This window comes from Argentina silus (genome assembly GCF_951799395.1).
Source record: "Argentina silus genome assembly, chromosome: 8".
NCBI classification, from domain to species: domain Eukaryota; kingdom Metazoa; phylum Chordata; class Actinopteri; order Argentiniformes; family Argentinidae; genus Argentina; species Argentina silus.
Genome location: NC_139662.1, coordinates 14,025,990 through 14,042,702, shown reverse-complemented (window position 1 = coordinate 14,042,702; position 16,713 = coordinate 14,025,990). Strand labels below are relative to the sequence as shown.

Sequence of the window (16,713 nt, the reverse complement as noted above, 5' to 3'; positions counted from 1 at the left end):
ACTAAACATGTTATGAATATCAAGAGGTAAAGCCAGTACAACATTGTGAAAAGTAGAGGAGTGGATTGGGAAAGGTTCAAAGGCAAGCGATCATGGCTGGATTTATACCTATTGCTCAATAAACTCTCTGGGGTTGTTCTTCAGTTAGCGGTTTCATTTTGGCATAAGGCTAGGATTAGTCCGTGTCCCATTCCAGTCCAATAGGTGGCACTAATGCGCCATAAAAGTGAGTTGCCAGCTCATATGAGAAAGAAGATGGAGAAAACGAAGAAGAAGAGGTGGGACTGGTTTGCCAATGGGAAGGTTTGCTGTATACCACGTGACCAAACACGGAAATAATCGAGTGAATGATCTGTAGACCTCTTTCCACTACTAAACACCTTGTATGTAGCTATTAATAACAGAGATTAAGTAGTTTGTTCACTTACAACAATCCTGCCACAATGACACAAGCAGAGAGAGAACAAGAAAACGGCAAAGAGAAAGAGAAGGAACGAGAGAAGGAGAAAGAAAAGGAGCAGCGTGGTGTCAAAAGACCGATCGCTCCACCGGTCATCCCCGAACCTCTTCAAGAAGTAAGTTAGCGAAGCTGATTTTAAGTGGACGTTTAACAACGTATTTAATCATTAACACCATTCAATGTGTATCCTCAGCAAATTCAGAGCAACTTTATCGTGGTTATACACCCCGGCTCTAAGACGTTGAGGATTGGCAGAGCCACGGACACACTCCCTGTGACAGTTCCTCACGTTATCGCTCGCAAACATAAACAAACCGGGCAGCCCCGTTACGAGGACCCGTGGCTGCTGAGGGAGGGTCTCAATGTGAGTCTAATATTCCCCTCGAACGACACACACACACACACACACACACACACACACACACACACACACACACACACACACACAGACACATACACTGTTTTGTTTGGGATGGCTATTTACATCCTGCATTATTATGAAAAATACATACATCATACACTTCACCCTGTAACAACTCCTCCAATTCCCCCCCCCTCCTCTCTCTCTCTCTCTACCTCTACTTATTCCCTCGAACCAGAAACCAGAGAGTAATGAACAGAGGCAGAACGGTCTCAAAATGGTTGACCAAGCCATCTGGTCCAAGAAGATGTCCAATGGAGTACGACGGACTCCAGTGTCTGCTGAACAGGTGTGTGTGTGTGTGCGTGTGTGCGTGCATGCATGCATGTGGTTGTGCAGAGTTTTTTTAATTTATTTATTTTTGTGTGTGTGTTCACAGCAGCAGTATGTACCCTCTTCTAACCTGTGTGTGTGTGTGTGTGTGTGTGTGTGTGTGTGTGTGTGTGTGTGTTCCTAACCAGAGTATTGATCGTGTCAGCTGTGTGTGTTGTGTTGCAGGCCAGGTCCTATAACAGACAGATCCGGCCAGCGGTCCTGGACAGCAGCTCCAGGATGAAGTGGACCAACACAGCCCACCAGCCAGAGCACCTAGTGGGGGACGAGGTGACAGCAGCCCCCCCCACCACACACACACACACAGAAATTGTTATATCAAAAGTAAAAATGGAAATGGAACCCTGGGTAAGAGGACACCAATACATGACTAAAAGTGTGACGATGATACACAGTATCGCTCCAACACTTCCACCAGTCCTATGACAAAAAGACCAACGACTGTCAGAAATAATGGAGGAAAAGTCTGCTATTATTAAGAGAGAACTTAATAATGTGCTTGCCTACCGGGCGGCAAAGGGAACAGCCCCTCCCTACGTGCAAGCAATGGTTAGCCCCCAAACCCCTGCAAGATCACTCCGCTCGTCCACCTCGGCTGCCTGCCTGGCACCGCCGCCTCTACGTGGATGGAGTGGCCGCGCTACTCAGTCACGGCTTTTCACTGTCCTGGCGCCCCGCTGGTGGAATGAGCTTCCCACAACGGTCAGGACTGCAGAGTCACTTCCGATCTTCCGCTGTAGATTGAAAACCCATCTCTTCAAGCTACATCTTAACAGCCCCTCCTAAAGACCGCTTCACCCTCACTACCCCCCCTATACTAACCCTAACCCCAACCCTAGAGACCTCTTCACCCCCGCTACCAAGTTCTCTCCTGCTAATAAAAAAATAAAAAATAGCCTACTGGCATTACGACTGCCAGTGGCCCCTGGTGTGAGCATTGATTACTTTGTCTTATGATGACTGTTGGATAGATGATTCACTTACTTAAACAAATGTATTGGTGTATGTCGCTTTGGATAAAGGCGTCTGCTAAATGCGATAAATGTATATGTAAATGTCGGACGTCTATTTTGTGTGTGTGAAATAGGCTGCATTTGGTGTTGAAATGTTCTTTTAAATGTTAATTCTCAGTTTGTTAGTGTCAATGGTTTGTGTCACATCCCTCCTCTCTTCTCTTCTCTTCCTCCTCCTCCCTCCCCCCAGGCTCTGTATGTGAACCCCACGGACAGTTACAACATACACTGGCCCGTCAGTAGGGGGCAGCTCAACGTGCACGCGGGGGCCGGGGGGTCTCTGACCGCCGTCCTAGCTGACCTGGAGGCCATCTGGAGCCATGTCATCCAGAAGCTTCTAGAAATCCCTCTGAAAGACCTCAAGGTAGGCAGGCAGGGGAGACTTAGTGTCGTTCCCAGACACTTCCGCCCGAAATGCGCAAAAGGTGCGGTGGACCAATGCGTCAAGCTTGGCCTTCATTAAGCCTATAGAAAGACCGTTGAAAATGGACAGCGCGTAGTCATTGGCTATAAATTCACATCAATCATCTCCCAACAGCATTCACGCCCCCCCCCCCAGTAGTCCTTGTTATTCCAGGCTTATATGCAGTGTGTGATAGAATGTGGACGAGACAACGCAGGGTGATTGACAGGCCAGTGCTCCTATCGAAAAGAGATGCATAGCTCAATGGGACTTACCTGGATAGATAAATAATTTCAGCTGAAACTGAACCTTTGGGGATTGTAACAGTTTTATTTGACCATTATTTATCTAAGCAAGTCAGTTTGGAAAAAATCTTTATTTGCAATGACAACCTTGGAACAAAACATTAAATGGTTTGTTAACATTGCAATGACCTCTGCTGTTGATCGCATGAGTTCTGATCTCTCTCGTTTGATTGGTTGGTTGGCAGTATTACCGGTGTATTCTGTTAGTTCCTGACATCTACAACAGACAGCACATCAAGGAGCTGGTCAACATGCTGCTGCTCAACATGGGCTTCTCAGGTATAACACAGACACACACACACACATACCCATACACACACACATACCCACACCGGACATATTAACAAACAGACATATTAGCCCACAGTTATCTGGCCCAACACACACCGCCACCTGCTCCTCTCCCTCCTCACAGCTGTGGTGGTGCACCAGGAGTCGGTGTGCGCCACCTTCGGCAGCGGCCTGAGCAGTGCCTGTGTGGTGGACGTGGGGGACCAGAAGACCAGCCTCTGCTGCGTGGAGGACGGCGTGTCTCACCGCAACTCTAGGTGTGTGCGTGCCTGCGTGCCTGCGTGCGTGCGTGCGTGCGTGCGTGCGTGCCTGCGTGCGTGCGTGCGTGCGTGCTTCCAGGATGAGTCTGGAGGATTAAAGTATGTACTTTGAGAATTTGAGGTACACACTGTGCAATTGAAATGTGTGTGTTTGTGTGTGTTTGTGTGTGTTTGTGTGTGTTTGTGTGTGTTTGTGTGTGTTTGTGTTCCTCCCCCAGGCTGTGTCTAGCATACGGCGGCTCGGACGTCACCCGCTGTTTCTTCTGGCTCCTCCAGAGGGCAGGCTTCCCCTACAGGGACTGTCAGCTGTCCAACAGGGTGGACTGTATGCTGCTGCAGCAGCTCAAAGAGACCTTCTGCCACCTGGATCAGGTACACAGTGATGCTAGTTTATGTTAACTTACCTGGATCAGGTACACAGTGATGCTAGCTTATGCTAACTTAACGAGGTGCTAAGTGGGGTCCTTGAGAGGATCCTCACCATAACCCTCCTCTACCTAGATGTTACTGTTCTTGAGTCATCACATCAGGGGAGACTGGTGGAGGTAGAAAATCGGAGGACGGGGCTCATTGTAATGAGCGTTCCGTCCCATGCATTTGTTTTTGATTTCTACCTCCACCAGCCTCCCCTGCATCCCAAGGGTCCCACACTTTAGAATACAGTCAAAAACGGCAGTAAAAGAGTGGACACTCAATGCTACCATTTGGACTCACATGAAACAAGAACATGGAAACAAGAAACTGTTGTGTTCATTAATTTCTCTCTCCAGGACATCTCCGGACTACAGGACCACGAGTTCCGCACACGTTTCCCAGAATCCCCGGCACTTCTCTACCAGCTGCGCCTCGGGGATGAGAAACTTCAGGTACCCTCTCAGCCAGTCAGAGAAGGACTGGCAGTGATGTGCTGTACATGATGATGATGTTGATGTAACTGTAATTGTCAGTTAGTAAATACTGGTTAAAAAAAATATTCTTCATCGAACTCTGTCTCTTTCTTTCTCTCTCTCTCCCCCTCCCCTCTATCTCTCCCTCTCTTTCTTTGTTTCTTTCTCTCCCCTCATCTCCCTCTCTCCCCCTAGGCGTCTATGGCTCTGTTCTACCCCACCACGTTTGGGATCGTGGGACAGAAGATGACCTCACTACAGCACCGTTCCCAAGGCGACCCAGAGGACCCCCATGATGAGCACTACCTACTGGGCACCCAAAGCAAGCAGGACCAGGTAGGACACACACACACACACACACACACACGTACGTACGTGCTAATCTTCTCTCTCCGTCTCCTTTCTCCCTCTCTTTTCCATGGTCAGTCGTCTAAGGCCTCAGCCGAGCGCAAGTCCCTTCCTAAGCCCTCAGGTTTCGAGGGCGAGCTGGGCAGCCAGGCCGGCGACCCCTCTGACCGCGGAGGTGGTAGTGCCCACGCCCAGGACGTGGAGCTGGGACACTCCCAAAGCGACTGTCTGATGGGGGGAGCAGAGATGGAGGAGCCCCCCTCGGCTCTCCTGTCCAGGAAGACGGCCGTCAGCCAGTTTGAGGGCAAAGCGCTGGGATTAGACAAGGCCATCCTGCACAGCATTGACTGCTGTGGTAAGTGGGACACACACACACATACACACGGACACCCACCCACCCAATCAACCAACCGCTTTGCTCAGGGATTCATAACTTAAAGGTACTACGTATAGGTACAAGTCCCCTATACATGTTGTTCTATATTAGTTGTTGTTGTTTGTTGTTGTTTCCGTCCAGCGTCAGATGAGACGAAGCGCAAGATGTATAGCTGTATCCTGGTGGTGGGGGGGGGGCTGCTGTTCCACAGAGCCCAGGACTTCCTCCAACACCGCATCCTCAACAAGATGCCCCCCTCCTTCAGACGGGTGGTGGAGAACGTCGAAGTCATCACACGGCCCAAGGCAGGCCTGCACTGGCAACACACACACTCACACTCACACTCACACTCACACTCACACTCACACTCTCACACACACACACACACACACACACACACAGGTGAATAATCCCTAAAAATGACTTAAAAGTAGGACTTTAGGACTGTGAAGCACAACACGTTACAAATAATATAATATACAATATACATGGTAGTTGAAATTGTAGGAGTTCAAGTACTGTCTAATGCAGGGGAGGCTATTGGAGGCAGAAATCGGAGGACGGGCTCATTGTAATGAGTGGAATAGAATGAGGAAGGGAATCAAACTCACATGTTCCATGCATTACAATGAGAAATCCTCTGATTTCTACCTCCACCAACTTCTAATGGCCTTGGAGCTGAAGGGTGTCTAACTGTGGTGTGTCTGTGTCTGTGTCTCTCTCTAGGACATGGACCCCCGTCTGATCTCCTGGAAGGGGGGTGCCGTGTTGGCCTGCCTGGATACCACCCAGGAGATGTGGATCCACCAGCGGGAGTGGCAGCGCTTTGGGGTCCGCATGCTGAGGGAGAGGGCTGCCTTTGTCTGGTAGGGGGTCAGGGGTGTACAGGACATCACCTGAGCTAACAGACTATTCACCTGGTGGTCCCCATGCACGTGTGCCTTCCCCTAACAAACACGTGGAACAGAGCAGGCCTAATGATTGTGTGTGTGTGTGTGTGTGTGTGTGTGTGTGTCCATTGTGCTTGTCAGTCAGCCACTTGGAAGTCAACCATCCGCTATTAGGCGTGCAGCTGCTGCTTCCAGAACACACTGTCCGACCAGAACCAGAAACCCACTAGAACCTTCCTCTGAAACAGGGCTGAGGACCAGGTCCGTCAAACACCCATCACCTTGAAGACAGTAGAACACTGGGCATAGCATTCTGACTCATGTTGCGTGGAACACTCAGCCAACTAATCACAGCACTGTATACATACCGCCCCGCTTCTCAGAACTGTCAAACAATGATCTCAACCTAGAAGTACGACAGTTCTGTTTTGAGCTTATCGCTGCGTTTGGAGCTGTGTTGAGCAATGTCAAACAATGTTACTTGTAAGTTAATTAAATTAAACTGAATTAAAAGTGTTGAATGAGTCAGTGCTGATGTTGGTGATAGCCATGGCGTATAGTGTTGGGTTAGGCACGGCAGTCAGCTTTCAATTACATTCAAAGGGCTTTGTTGGCCTTCAAGGGGAATCGGACTCTCTTCTTCCTACCTCTGTTGACTATACGCCAGGGGAGGCTGGTGGAGATAGACATCGGAGGACGGGATCATTGGAACGCATGGAACGTGTGTTTGATACCATTCCTGATTCTATAACATGCATTACAATGAGCCCTTCCTCCGATGTCTACCTCCACCAGCCTCCCCTGGTCTACTCATAGAAAGACGTGTGAGTGTCAGATCACACAGATTGTGTACAGCTTCTAGGATCATTATAACAGATGGATAGGTCTGTTATGCTACCCCAGGCATTGTGAAGATCTGCACAGAAATCAGTGCATCTGGAGCGCTAGCATCAGATAATGCCAACGGGCCTAAGATAGACAGATGGTGTTTGACTACAATCATCTCAGCCCAGGTCCCCTGTTCTTGGTACCGTTATAGTGGTGTTGTGTGTGTGTATAATGCAAACAGTGGTGACATTCATGTCCTTTTCTAATAAACAAAAAACTGGAAATCTGTACTCTTGCTCTGTGGCATTTTTAACAGTGCTTACGGGTCGAACTGCTGCAACAGTCAAATTGAATAGTGTGTGTGAATGGAATGAATGGAATGGAATCATCTGTAGCCTCATCCCATATGCCCGTAACATGACAACTTTATCATCATCACAGAGAACACGTGTTAGAAAAAAGGACACATGTCAACAGCATAAGACTTTATTCATCAGAGGGATACAAAAAATGACATTTCAAGAGGACAGTGACATGATGTGATTCTCAAGGAAGGGGAGGGGTCAGAAACAGGAAGCTGCCATATTGGCCACCCTGGCCCCTACGTGTAGGAATTCCCAGAGCAGCGTCAAGAGTCTGCCTGAGCAGAGGCAGCCAGTAAGGAGGGGGCGGACACACACACACTCACAAGGATGTTGTGTTTACACTACATGTATGCAGCTAGTGTGTCCCCACCCCACGCCTACACGAGATGTGTAGGCGTTTACCTAGAAAAAGAGAGGAAGGGAGGAGGTAGAGAGAGAGGAGACCATTTAGTTATGTTCAACAACACAGATTAGGATTGTATGATATGACTGTGGAATAGAGTCATAAACTTTGTGCAGAAACAACCCCTTGCCTGTAAACTCGGGAGGACGGGCTCATTTTAATGCATGGAACAGAATGAGGAATGGTATCAACCACAAGTGTTGGGATACAATTCCTCATTCCATTCCATACATTACAATGAGCCTGGCCTCCGATTTCTACCCCAACTCTGTTCCTAGGTGGGGACACTTGTGTAGATCTTAAAATACTGGATGGGCAATAAGCAAAATGGGTGGGGGGGGGGGGGGGGACTCCAACCATTCTATCAGAGGGCAGGGTGGAGCTACGGTCATCTTGCTTGTACCTATCCAGTCCTATCAGATCTACACAGGTGGGTGTTAGCATAGAGGTTAGAGAGGTTGTTTCTGAACAGGGATGATGATGATGATGATGATGCCCTCCATCTTCCTCACCTTCCTCACCCTCCCCCCCCCATGGGTGGGGCGCTAGGCCCCCCTCCGTGGTTTATTCTCCCCATCCGCCTCCTACCGCCAGGGGGGTCAGGGGGTCTATGGGATCAGAGGGAGAGAGATAGATAGAAAGAGAGTGTGTGTGTGTGAGAGAGAGGGTTAGAAAGAGAGTGTGTGTGTGTGTGAGAGAGAGGGTTAGAAAGAGAGTGTGTGTGTGTGAGAGAGAGAGACATGGTTACGTTAGTTAGACCTCCATCAAAGGAACATTTTACAACTTTTTTTAAAAATGTTTTATATATATACATGAAATCGATCAACTCTTGCTCTGCACACACGTGATACATCTGGTTCCATAGTGTTCAGTTATTTCAAAGGAGTGTATCCTCCAAAGAGTTTCAGTAGGCCAATTTAACTCATCATAAGTGAGCCCTAGGCTTGTACAGGCTGGTGGCCTCCCCTGACCGGACCCCAGGGGACATAAGCAGGAGAGGAGATGAGGGGGTCACCTACCCTCTGCCATCTGTTGAGCCACTGGAGCCTGAGCCCCGGGTGTTTCCTTCCTTAGCTAAACCTGGCTGGACCAGGGTTTGGAAACTGTGGGGGAAACAAATCAAAGCAGATGATCAGACAGACAGACAGACACACCCACACACACACACCCACACGATGGACTCGATGTATATGTATGTAAACAATACTGGAAGTATTGCCCTCTTCTACTTAGAACCAAAAGGGTTCTCTTACTACAGGGACAAGCCGTAGAACCGTTTTTGATTCAAAATGAAACCTCTTAGATTCCAAGTAGAACCCAAGGGACAGGTGTGAACACTCCATCTGAATATATATGTTTGTTTTGGCCTTTTTGTATTTGTCGTGACTGTTACCTGACTGCTCTTTCACGGAACAAGTCCACAGTTGTCATGCAATGGAACATACGCAACATTAGGGCTTGCCTTCCCACTGGGACCATATATATGAAAAATGTATGTAGTCACTGCAATGTAAGTCGCTTTGGATAAAAGCGTCAGCTAAATGGTATATATACATATATAGCCTGAACAGTCTGTCGATAGCTGCGTGTTTACAATGAATGATGTGAGTGTGAAGCAGCAGTAGAAAAAGTAATAACAACAAAGTTGTAACACAAGCCAATGCTGCTCCAGTGTTTCTTGTTGTGAAGTGTGGGATTTCATATAGTGTGGGATTTCATATAGTGTGCGATTTGTTTGTCGAACCCCAGCTACATTTCTGGCCAATGAGTGAACGATCCTCCATGAGGACATGATTTTGTATGTGGTGCGCTTGCAGTTGGGCAATGTGAAACGAACCGGACCAAAGGAAAAAAAATACAATGTAACAACCAAGTGAACGTTGGGTCGAACTTAAGCAAACGAACTAGGTGTCAAAGCGCCCTTAAGTGTAGGGGAGAGGTATACACAGCTGACGTACAACAAGCCGATGAACTCCACTGCACCCCAGAACAGGTCAGCCAGGAAGGACAATCGCCATGGAGACTGGCTTCTGCTGTCCAGGAGCTGACCTGTGGGAGACAGAACACATAAACACCATGTAAGTGGTGATTACATATATATATATATATTTATATACACACACACACACACATTAAAAGAAAGATGGAGAGTGTCAAGACGATGTCATGTTAAATCTACGTGGGTCAGCTTTGTTTCAGCTAGCTAAAGATCTGTGACTGGCAGCAGAGGAAAGACACACACGGATAGCTATTGAGGCTTATTTGAGACAGGTTAACCCCATTTGACCTCCACCATGGAGATAGGCCTAGTTAGCTCTCTATCAGTGCCATCAACCTTAGACTTTATACAACAACTACGATGAGGACATGTCAATGTGGGCCTCAGAAATATGCTATGACTAGAAGCTAATGTTAGCGTGTCAAACATTATAGGGAGGAGAGAGAGAACTTGCGACAATCCTTTATTATTTCAATTTGAGTAGAAACGAAACACGACTAGCTAACGACATAGTCATGTACACAATTTGAGGCTTGTTAATAATACATTTCGAAAACCACTCACCATTCGACACGTACACCATCGTTGCAGCTGATATTGCTGCTTTGTTTACGCGTCGTCGTCGTTCCACTGTTTCTTCCGCATCCGGTGTACGCAACGTCACTATCCCTCGCCAAGCCCACGCCCACCTGTCATTGCCCACGCCCACCTGACAAACACAGGTATTCTTCTTCACATTATTATAACCTCATTATTGGTCAAATGATCCAGTATGTCGCTCTTGTTTGTGTCAGAGAATGTTGTCGTTCTAATGATGTTCCAATGATGTGTTTATAATGTACTGTCTTCTATGGACAAAAGCTGCTCACAACTATTTTGTGCAATTTATACTTTCTGTAATTGCACCCAATTGTTCAGCAGATGGCAGTCATTACCTACTGTAGCTTTACCTGAAGAGAGCGACGGCTGAGCTACTAGCAGCCTAGAAGACTGGAACGTATAGCCAGATAGCCCATTGTATCTCTGAGCTGAAGCTTATATTTCCAACCTCCCCATTTAGGCAACCCATGTGACAATCTCTAATGGCCTAATTCCAGGAGGAGATTCACATCATTACACACTTTCTCATCATCTTCCTCTCACACAAAGCCCCCACCCACACTCTCTCTCTCTCAATGCATCTCCTTATGTCCACTAACAAACTCCACCATTGTGCTGCTCTGACTGCACTTCTGTCTTCTGTTCGAGAAAAAGGGAAGCAAGGACCAGAGAAGGATGGAGAAGAAAGCGAGAGACACACACACACACACACTCCCTGCCTGGGAGCCCTCATCCTGGGCATGGCAGCAGACTGCTAGCCTGGTGAAGTCACCGCTATGTGGGTGACGTGTTGTGAGGTCATTAGAGAGAGAGAGAGAGAGAGATGGGTGTCTGAGACAATGGACCAGCCAAATGTGGTGGGAAGTTCATGGCGCTCCATTCTGTTGGGGTAATGTGTGTGTGTGGGCAGCGACCGGACAGGGAAGAGAGAAAGAGTGAGAGAGAGAGTGAGAGAGAGTGAGTGTGATTGGGAGCCTCTTTCAGAGACTGTTTTGTGGTGGTATTGTTGAGTGTGTAGGCAGCGGGCGGCCAGGAAAGGGGACAGAGCTGTTGGGTGTATTCTAACAGGACTACAAAGAGAGCCATTTTAGTAGGTTTGTTCTGTTGTGTTCTGTCTGTTCTTCTCTCTGTAGCCGCACGCACGCACGCACGCACACACACCCTACTGTTCTTCCTCTACATACCTCTTACTGGGTTAAGGCCATTTTGACAGCATTGTCTCCCTAAGATGAATTCAGCTTCCAGCTTTTGCACCCTTGCCAGCCCCCCCATCCCACCCCACCCCTGCCAGCCACCCCTGCCCCCCATCCCACCCCACCCCACCCCTGCCCCTTTTCTCCCCCACCCCCTGGAGCAATGGTGGCTGATCGAGTGCCAGAAGTTAAAGACGGTGGATGAGAGAGCAATGGGTTGACAAAGGTGGGTGGTGGTGGTGGGGGGGGGGCAGTGGAGGGCAGAGGAGATGTTACTGATGCTTTCAGAGAACATGAATGGGATGGGGAGGGGGTATAGCGTGTGTGTGTGTGTGTGTGTGTGTGTGTGTGTGTGTGTGAGACCGTAAGCAGTGTGGCTTAAACCACAGCATCCTGCTCGTTTTGTTCCGCTCCCCTCTGCGCTCTTCCTCTCTTTCATTCCATCCCTCTTTTTCTATTTTCTTTGTCTCCCCTTTTTCCACGAGAGAGCGTTATTGTGTACTCAATACTGTGAACACACGGCCAACACAGCACAGCCCATTTTAACAGCTCTCTTTTGATTCATTCTCTCTCTTTTTAAAGGTTGTTTGAACAAGTGCTGTACTTGTAAAGGCAGCCCTGACATGTCGGTGCTCTCTGGAGTGAGACCTTTCTCACTGCTCTCTCTCTCTCTCACCCCCCCCCCCCCCTCTCTCTCTCTCCCTCTCTTCCTCTGCCTTTCTGTCCAGTGATGATGAATTACCACAGAACAGAACAGAGGTTTGTCTCTGTGTTGTATATTGACATCTATGGATGGGTTAGACTGGATGTCTAGGGGACTGGCCATGTCTTTGTGTGTGGACCCAGGTGGACCTATTGTTATTAGCAGCGTCTTACTGTAAAGGAAGGGATGATTCATCCGTAGTGTTTCAGAGGAGGTTGGGGGAGATGAGACAAGAAAGAAAGACTTTTGGACGACCCTATGAACTCATGGCTAACAAGGCTTTGTGTTTGTGTTTGTGTGTGTGTGTGTGTGTGTGTGTGTGTGTGTGTGTGTGTGAGTGTGCAAAATGTGTGTGTGTAAAATATGTGTATGTGTGTGTGTTTTTGTGTGTTCGCGCGCGCATGTGTGTGTGTGTGTGTGTGTACACATTTGTTTTCTGTATTATCTTAGATAGAGTAGGGGGGATTGGGGGTATTTCATTCGAGGATCATCTCTCTCGTCCTGAAGAGCCACCGGAGCATGGGAATGATCATGAGCAGCATATCTCATCACCACTCCCTGTGAGAGCTTCTCTAACCCCGCCCCACGTCACCCCCAAAACCCCACACTCCATTCATCTCTCTCTCACGCCTTCCTCAGCCCTCCTCCCACTCCTCAGTCCATTTGGCCAGGTTCCATCTTTGTTTGGTCATGTTGATCATTCCTCCTTTCCCAAGCGCTCCGAGTTGTACCGGTGGCAATCATTGGAGGCTGGTGGAGGTAAAAGAATCGGAGGACAGGCTCATTGTAATGCCTGACATGGAATGAGGTTTCTCAAGTTATGAATCATACACCTGTTGATCAGGGTCATCTCTGTGTGTGTGTGTGTGTGCGTGTGTGTGTGTGTGTGTGTGTGTGTGTGTGTGTGTGTGTTTAGACAGCATTCATCAGCTGGAGCTGACCTGTAGATGGTTGATTGTACATGAGGGCATACTAACTTCACACTGGATGACTAGTCTTATGGCAAGAGGTCTCTGGGGCTGTTGGTTTGGCTGAATGGTTGTAGGGGATGTGACCACAGTACAGTGATACAGGGCGTGGCCAGGCTGGTGCTGGGCTGAGCTGGTTAGAGTGGTCTCGGGAGCTGGTTAGAGTGGTCTCTGGATGGGTTGGCCAGGCTTGTGCTGGGCTGAGCTGATTAGAGTGGTCCTGGCATGGGATGGCATTGTTCTCTGTTCTTTAGTTATGGTTCTGATGGTTCTTGGCCCGGTTGGTCAGACAATCCAACAGCAATGTGTATGTATTGTCAGTATTGAGGTTCAGAGGGGGCTGAGGTTGGGACTAAGGACTTGGTTTGGGCCGGGCTGGTTCAGGGCAGGCTCAGGGTCATCCTGGGCGGTTTGTCCAGGCTCTCCCATAGCCCTGTGTAACCTAACCGGAGGTGTCCGCGGGGTTGGCGTTCTCGGAAACGTTCTTGGGAATGTGGGCGAGTGTTCCGGAACATTATTGCATTCCCAGGGAGTCACTTATGTTCTCTCCTGGGAAAAAGCGGGGCTGTAAGCCTTAGTGTCGACAGAGACAGTGTGGGATGTAGTCGTAATGAAATTCTCCCTTTGTCTCTCTCTCTGTCCCTCTCTCTCTCCCTCTTTCTCCCTCTCTCTCAATTCAATTTCAATTCAATTCAAAGGGCTTTATTGGCATGGGAAACAACCGTTTATATTGCCAAAGCAAGTAAAATTACAAATAAACAAATGAAATGAAATAAGGAATACAAATTTATTTTTATTGAATGTTTTACTTTTAGTATGTCTTATCTGTTGTGCCTGGGCACTTTATCTGTCTCACCGTGGGAGAGTGAGAAACGTCCTCTCGATTCCTTTGTATGTCTTGACATGTGAAGAATTGACAATAAAGCCACTTTGACTTTGACTTTGACTAAACATTACACACAAGAGTTTCAAAAGAATAGTAAACGTAAAACAATGTAAACGTTTTGGCATTTAAAAAGTTATATTATTGATTATTTCTCTCCCTCTCTCTCTCCCTCCCCCCTCTCTCTCTCCCTCCCTCTCTCTCTCTCTCTTTCACCCAGTCGTGGAAGGCTGAGGGGGTTTTTATTGTCTAAACGATAGGTTTGCAGGAGTACAGGAATGCAACATGCACCTCTTTCCCTCACAATTCTCATGTAATTAACTCACCTCGCCTCCCCTCATTGCTCATAACAGCTGTAACCCTCTCTCTTACATCTGTCAGACCTCACCTCTGTCCGCTCTGATGTTCTGACCTCAGTACTCCATCCCTGTCTGTTCCTCTCTCCATTCAAACCAAGGGATTTAAACGACTATCTCACTCCGTCCTGAAGGGCTGAGCGTGAGCGTGAGCGTTACAGTGTCAGCTGGGGTCATAGTGAAGTGAAGGGGTCTGGTCCTGGGGTGTCACTGTCAGTGGGACTAACAGCTGTTATTCAACCTGCCTACATGACCTTTAACCTCACCACTGACCTCCCAGGTTCCACCAGGCTGAAGAGTTACCTCTCTGTGTCAGGTCCAGGTGGAAGAGTTACCTCTCTCTGTCAGGTGTGTATGTGTGTGTGTGTGTGTGTGTGTGTGTGTGTGTGTGTATGTGTGTGTGTCTGTGTGTGTGTGTGTGTGTGTGTGTGTGTGTGTGTTGTCACTCTCTATTTTACTGTGCACAAACACAAGTGACAAACGCAAATGCACCATCAGTTCCATCCCATTAGAATACCATAGTTGCAGTATGGGTGAAGTACTCTGTGTTGGGCTCAGTGAAGGTGTTAATGGGTAACCTTGTGGTCCATACATACTGCACGGGCGTGGCACCCCTGGCCCATACCAGGCATCTCTACTGTCTACACCAGGGTTCTCTCATGAATTCCTGACTCTCTACGGATCAAATGAATTATTCACCAAGGCCGCATTTCTGGTTGCCGCGGTTACCGCTGGGCCGGGCCGAGCCGGCTGTTTGCACAGTGGCAGGTGATGCATTGATCTGAGCAGTGAAAAAGAGGTGGAGTGGGGTATGTGTGGGAGTGTGGGAGTGTGTGGGAGTGTGTGTATGGGAGTGTGTGTGTGTGTATGTGTGGTTGTGTGCGTGTGCGTGTGTGTGTGTGTGTGCATGTGCGTGTGTGCGTATGCGTGTGTGTGTGTGTGTGTGCGTGCATACGTACGTGTGTGTGTGTGTGTGTGTATGTGTGTGTACGGGGAGGGGAGTGGAGTCCAGGAAGGGTGGGGCTAGTCTTAGCTCGATGCTTCAGCTATGTGTGTTTGTTTTGACTGTTGGGTCAGGTTATCTCAGGCAGGTATAAAGTACAGGGGAGGTAACGATGTAGATTAGATTAGATATGACTTTATTGAGTAGATATTTGCTATTGATCCAAGATGCTGAATTAAGTCAATGCAGTCCACTGAGATTCCTCCTGGCATGAAGATAACTGATCGGGAGCCAACTGATAGTGTTCCTGGTCGGTTGGAATCATTATTAAAAAGAGAGAGAAGGACTGGACAGGGTAAGAATAAAGAACACATTTGTGTTAAAAAAAAATGTTAAAACGTACTCTACACACTAGTGGTCACATGACCAACTAACACAGGCCTACTAGATACATTACAATAGCAAAGGAATTTACCACGGTTGAGGTGCGATATCCTCAGAAGGTCCACCAGGCTCATTCAACTGTAAATAGGTGTTCCGGGATGGGGGGGGGGGGCATTGATCACCAGTGTTCACCAGTGCTCTCCCGGAATGGACTAATCAATCACAATCTCTCACAATCTAACTTCCCCCTCCTGTTGCAGTGCGTGTGTGTGTGTGTGTGTGTGTGTGTGTGTGTGTGTGTGTGTGTGTGTGTGTGTGTGTGTGTGTGTATCTGACTGCATGCATCTGTAACATACAAGGGGGTGTATGATGCATAATTCATTGATAAGAGACGGGACGCTCTTTCATTAGTCAAACCAATCAGAATAGTGATGCCATCCCCACCCACCCCCACCCACTTCTCAGATGTGATTGATTAAGTGTGTGTGTGTGTGTGTGTGTGTGTGTGTGTGTGTGTGTTTTGTTTTATGATTGATGTACAGAAGTACTGAAATGGTTATAGGTGTTAGAGGTGTCTGATAAACCTGCTCACTTTGATTAAACTTCATGAACATGATTATGCATGTCTAATTTATGAACATGATTATGCATGTCTAATTTATGTTTGAGGAAGAAACAGCATTACTGTAACTACTGCCCGCCCCTCTATGTCTGTCTCTCTGTCTCTCTGTCTCTCTGTCTCTCTCTCTCTCTCTCTCTCTCTCTCTCTCTCTCTCTCTCTCTCTCCCTCCCCCCCCCCTCTCCCTCTCCCCCTCTCTCCCTCTGTTTAAGGATGGAGGTTGCTGTCATAATGGAACCTTTGTCTGGACTGGTAGAGATTAGACAGCTACTTCACTGGGGGAAGTCCATACGACTTTAGCTTGAGCAGGAGTGTTTGTCAGTGATTTCTGTGAGAGGGTGTGCCTGTGTGTGTGTATGTTTGTGTCTGGGTGTGTGTGTCTGCATGTGCGTATGTGTGTTTACAAGTGTGTGTGTCTGTGTGTGTATGTGTGTCTGTGTTTTTTTTTGTGTGAGTTTAGACAGTGAGGGTGTGTGAAGACG

At 48.0% G+C, this 16,713-nt stretch overlaps 2 protein-coding genes across 3 annotated transcripts; one reads left to right on the top strand and one right to left on the bottom strand.

Annotated features, from left to right (window-relative positions):
- Window positions 1–339: 339 nt before the first annotated feature.
- Window positions 340–6,782, top strand: actr8 (actin related protein 8). Of its 2 annotated transcripts, XM_083675527.1 has the most exons (13): window positions 340–575; window positions 654–824; window positions 1,060–1,170; window positions 1,380–1,484; window positions 2,418–2,591; window positions 3,121–3,214; window positions 3,351–3,483; window positions 3,705–3,858; window positions 4,257–4,352; window positions 4,569–4,709; window positions 4,800–5,076; window positions 5,239–5,402; window positions 5,824–6,782. In XM_083675527.1, the coding sequence occupies exons 1-13, from the start codon at window positions 444–446 to the stop codon at window positions 5,965–5,967; spliced, it is 1,896 nt and encodes a 631-aa protein (XP_083531653.1). In that variant the 5' UTR covers window positions 340–443; the 3' UTR covers window positions 5,968–6,782. The 2 variants fall into 2 exon arrangements, with proteins under 2 accessions (XP_083531653.1, XP_083531652.1); XM_083675526.1 differs by having other exon boundaries at window positions 4,569–5,076.
- A 505-nt stretch (window positions 6,783–7,287) lies between these two features.
- On the bottom strand, window positions 7,288–10,224 carry selenok (selenoprotein K). The gene is made up of 5 exons (XM_083675545.1): window positions 10,147–10,224; window positions 9,542–9,632; window positions 8,603–8,686; window positions 8,096–8,191; window positions 7,288–7,582 (listed from the first exon to the last, which is right to left on the bottom strand). The coding sequence occupies exons 1-4, from the start codon at window positions 10,163–10,165 to the stop codon at window positions 8,101–8,103; spliced, it is 285 nt and encodes a 94-aa protein (XP_083531671.1). The 5' UTR covers window positions 10,166–10,224; the 3' UTR covers window positions 7,288–7,582; window positions 8,096–8,100.
- Between the last annotated feature and the right edge of the window lie 6,489 nt (window positions 10,225–16,713).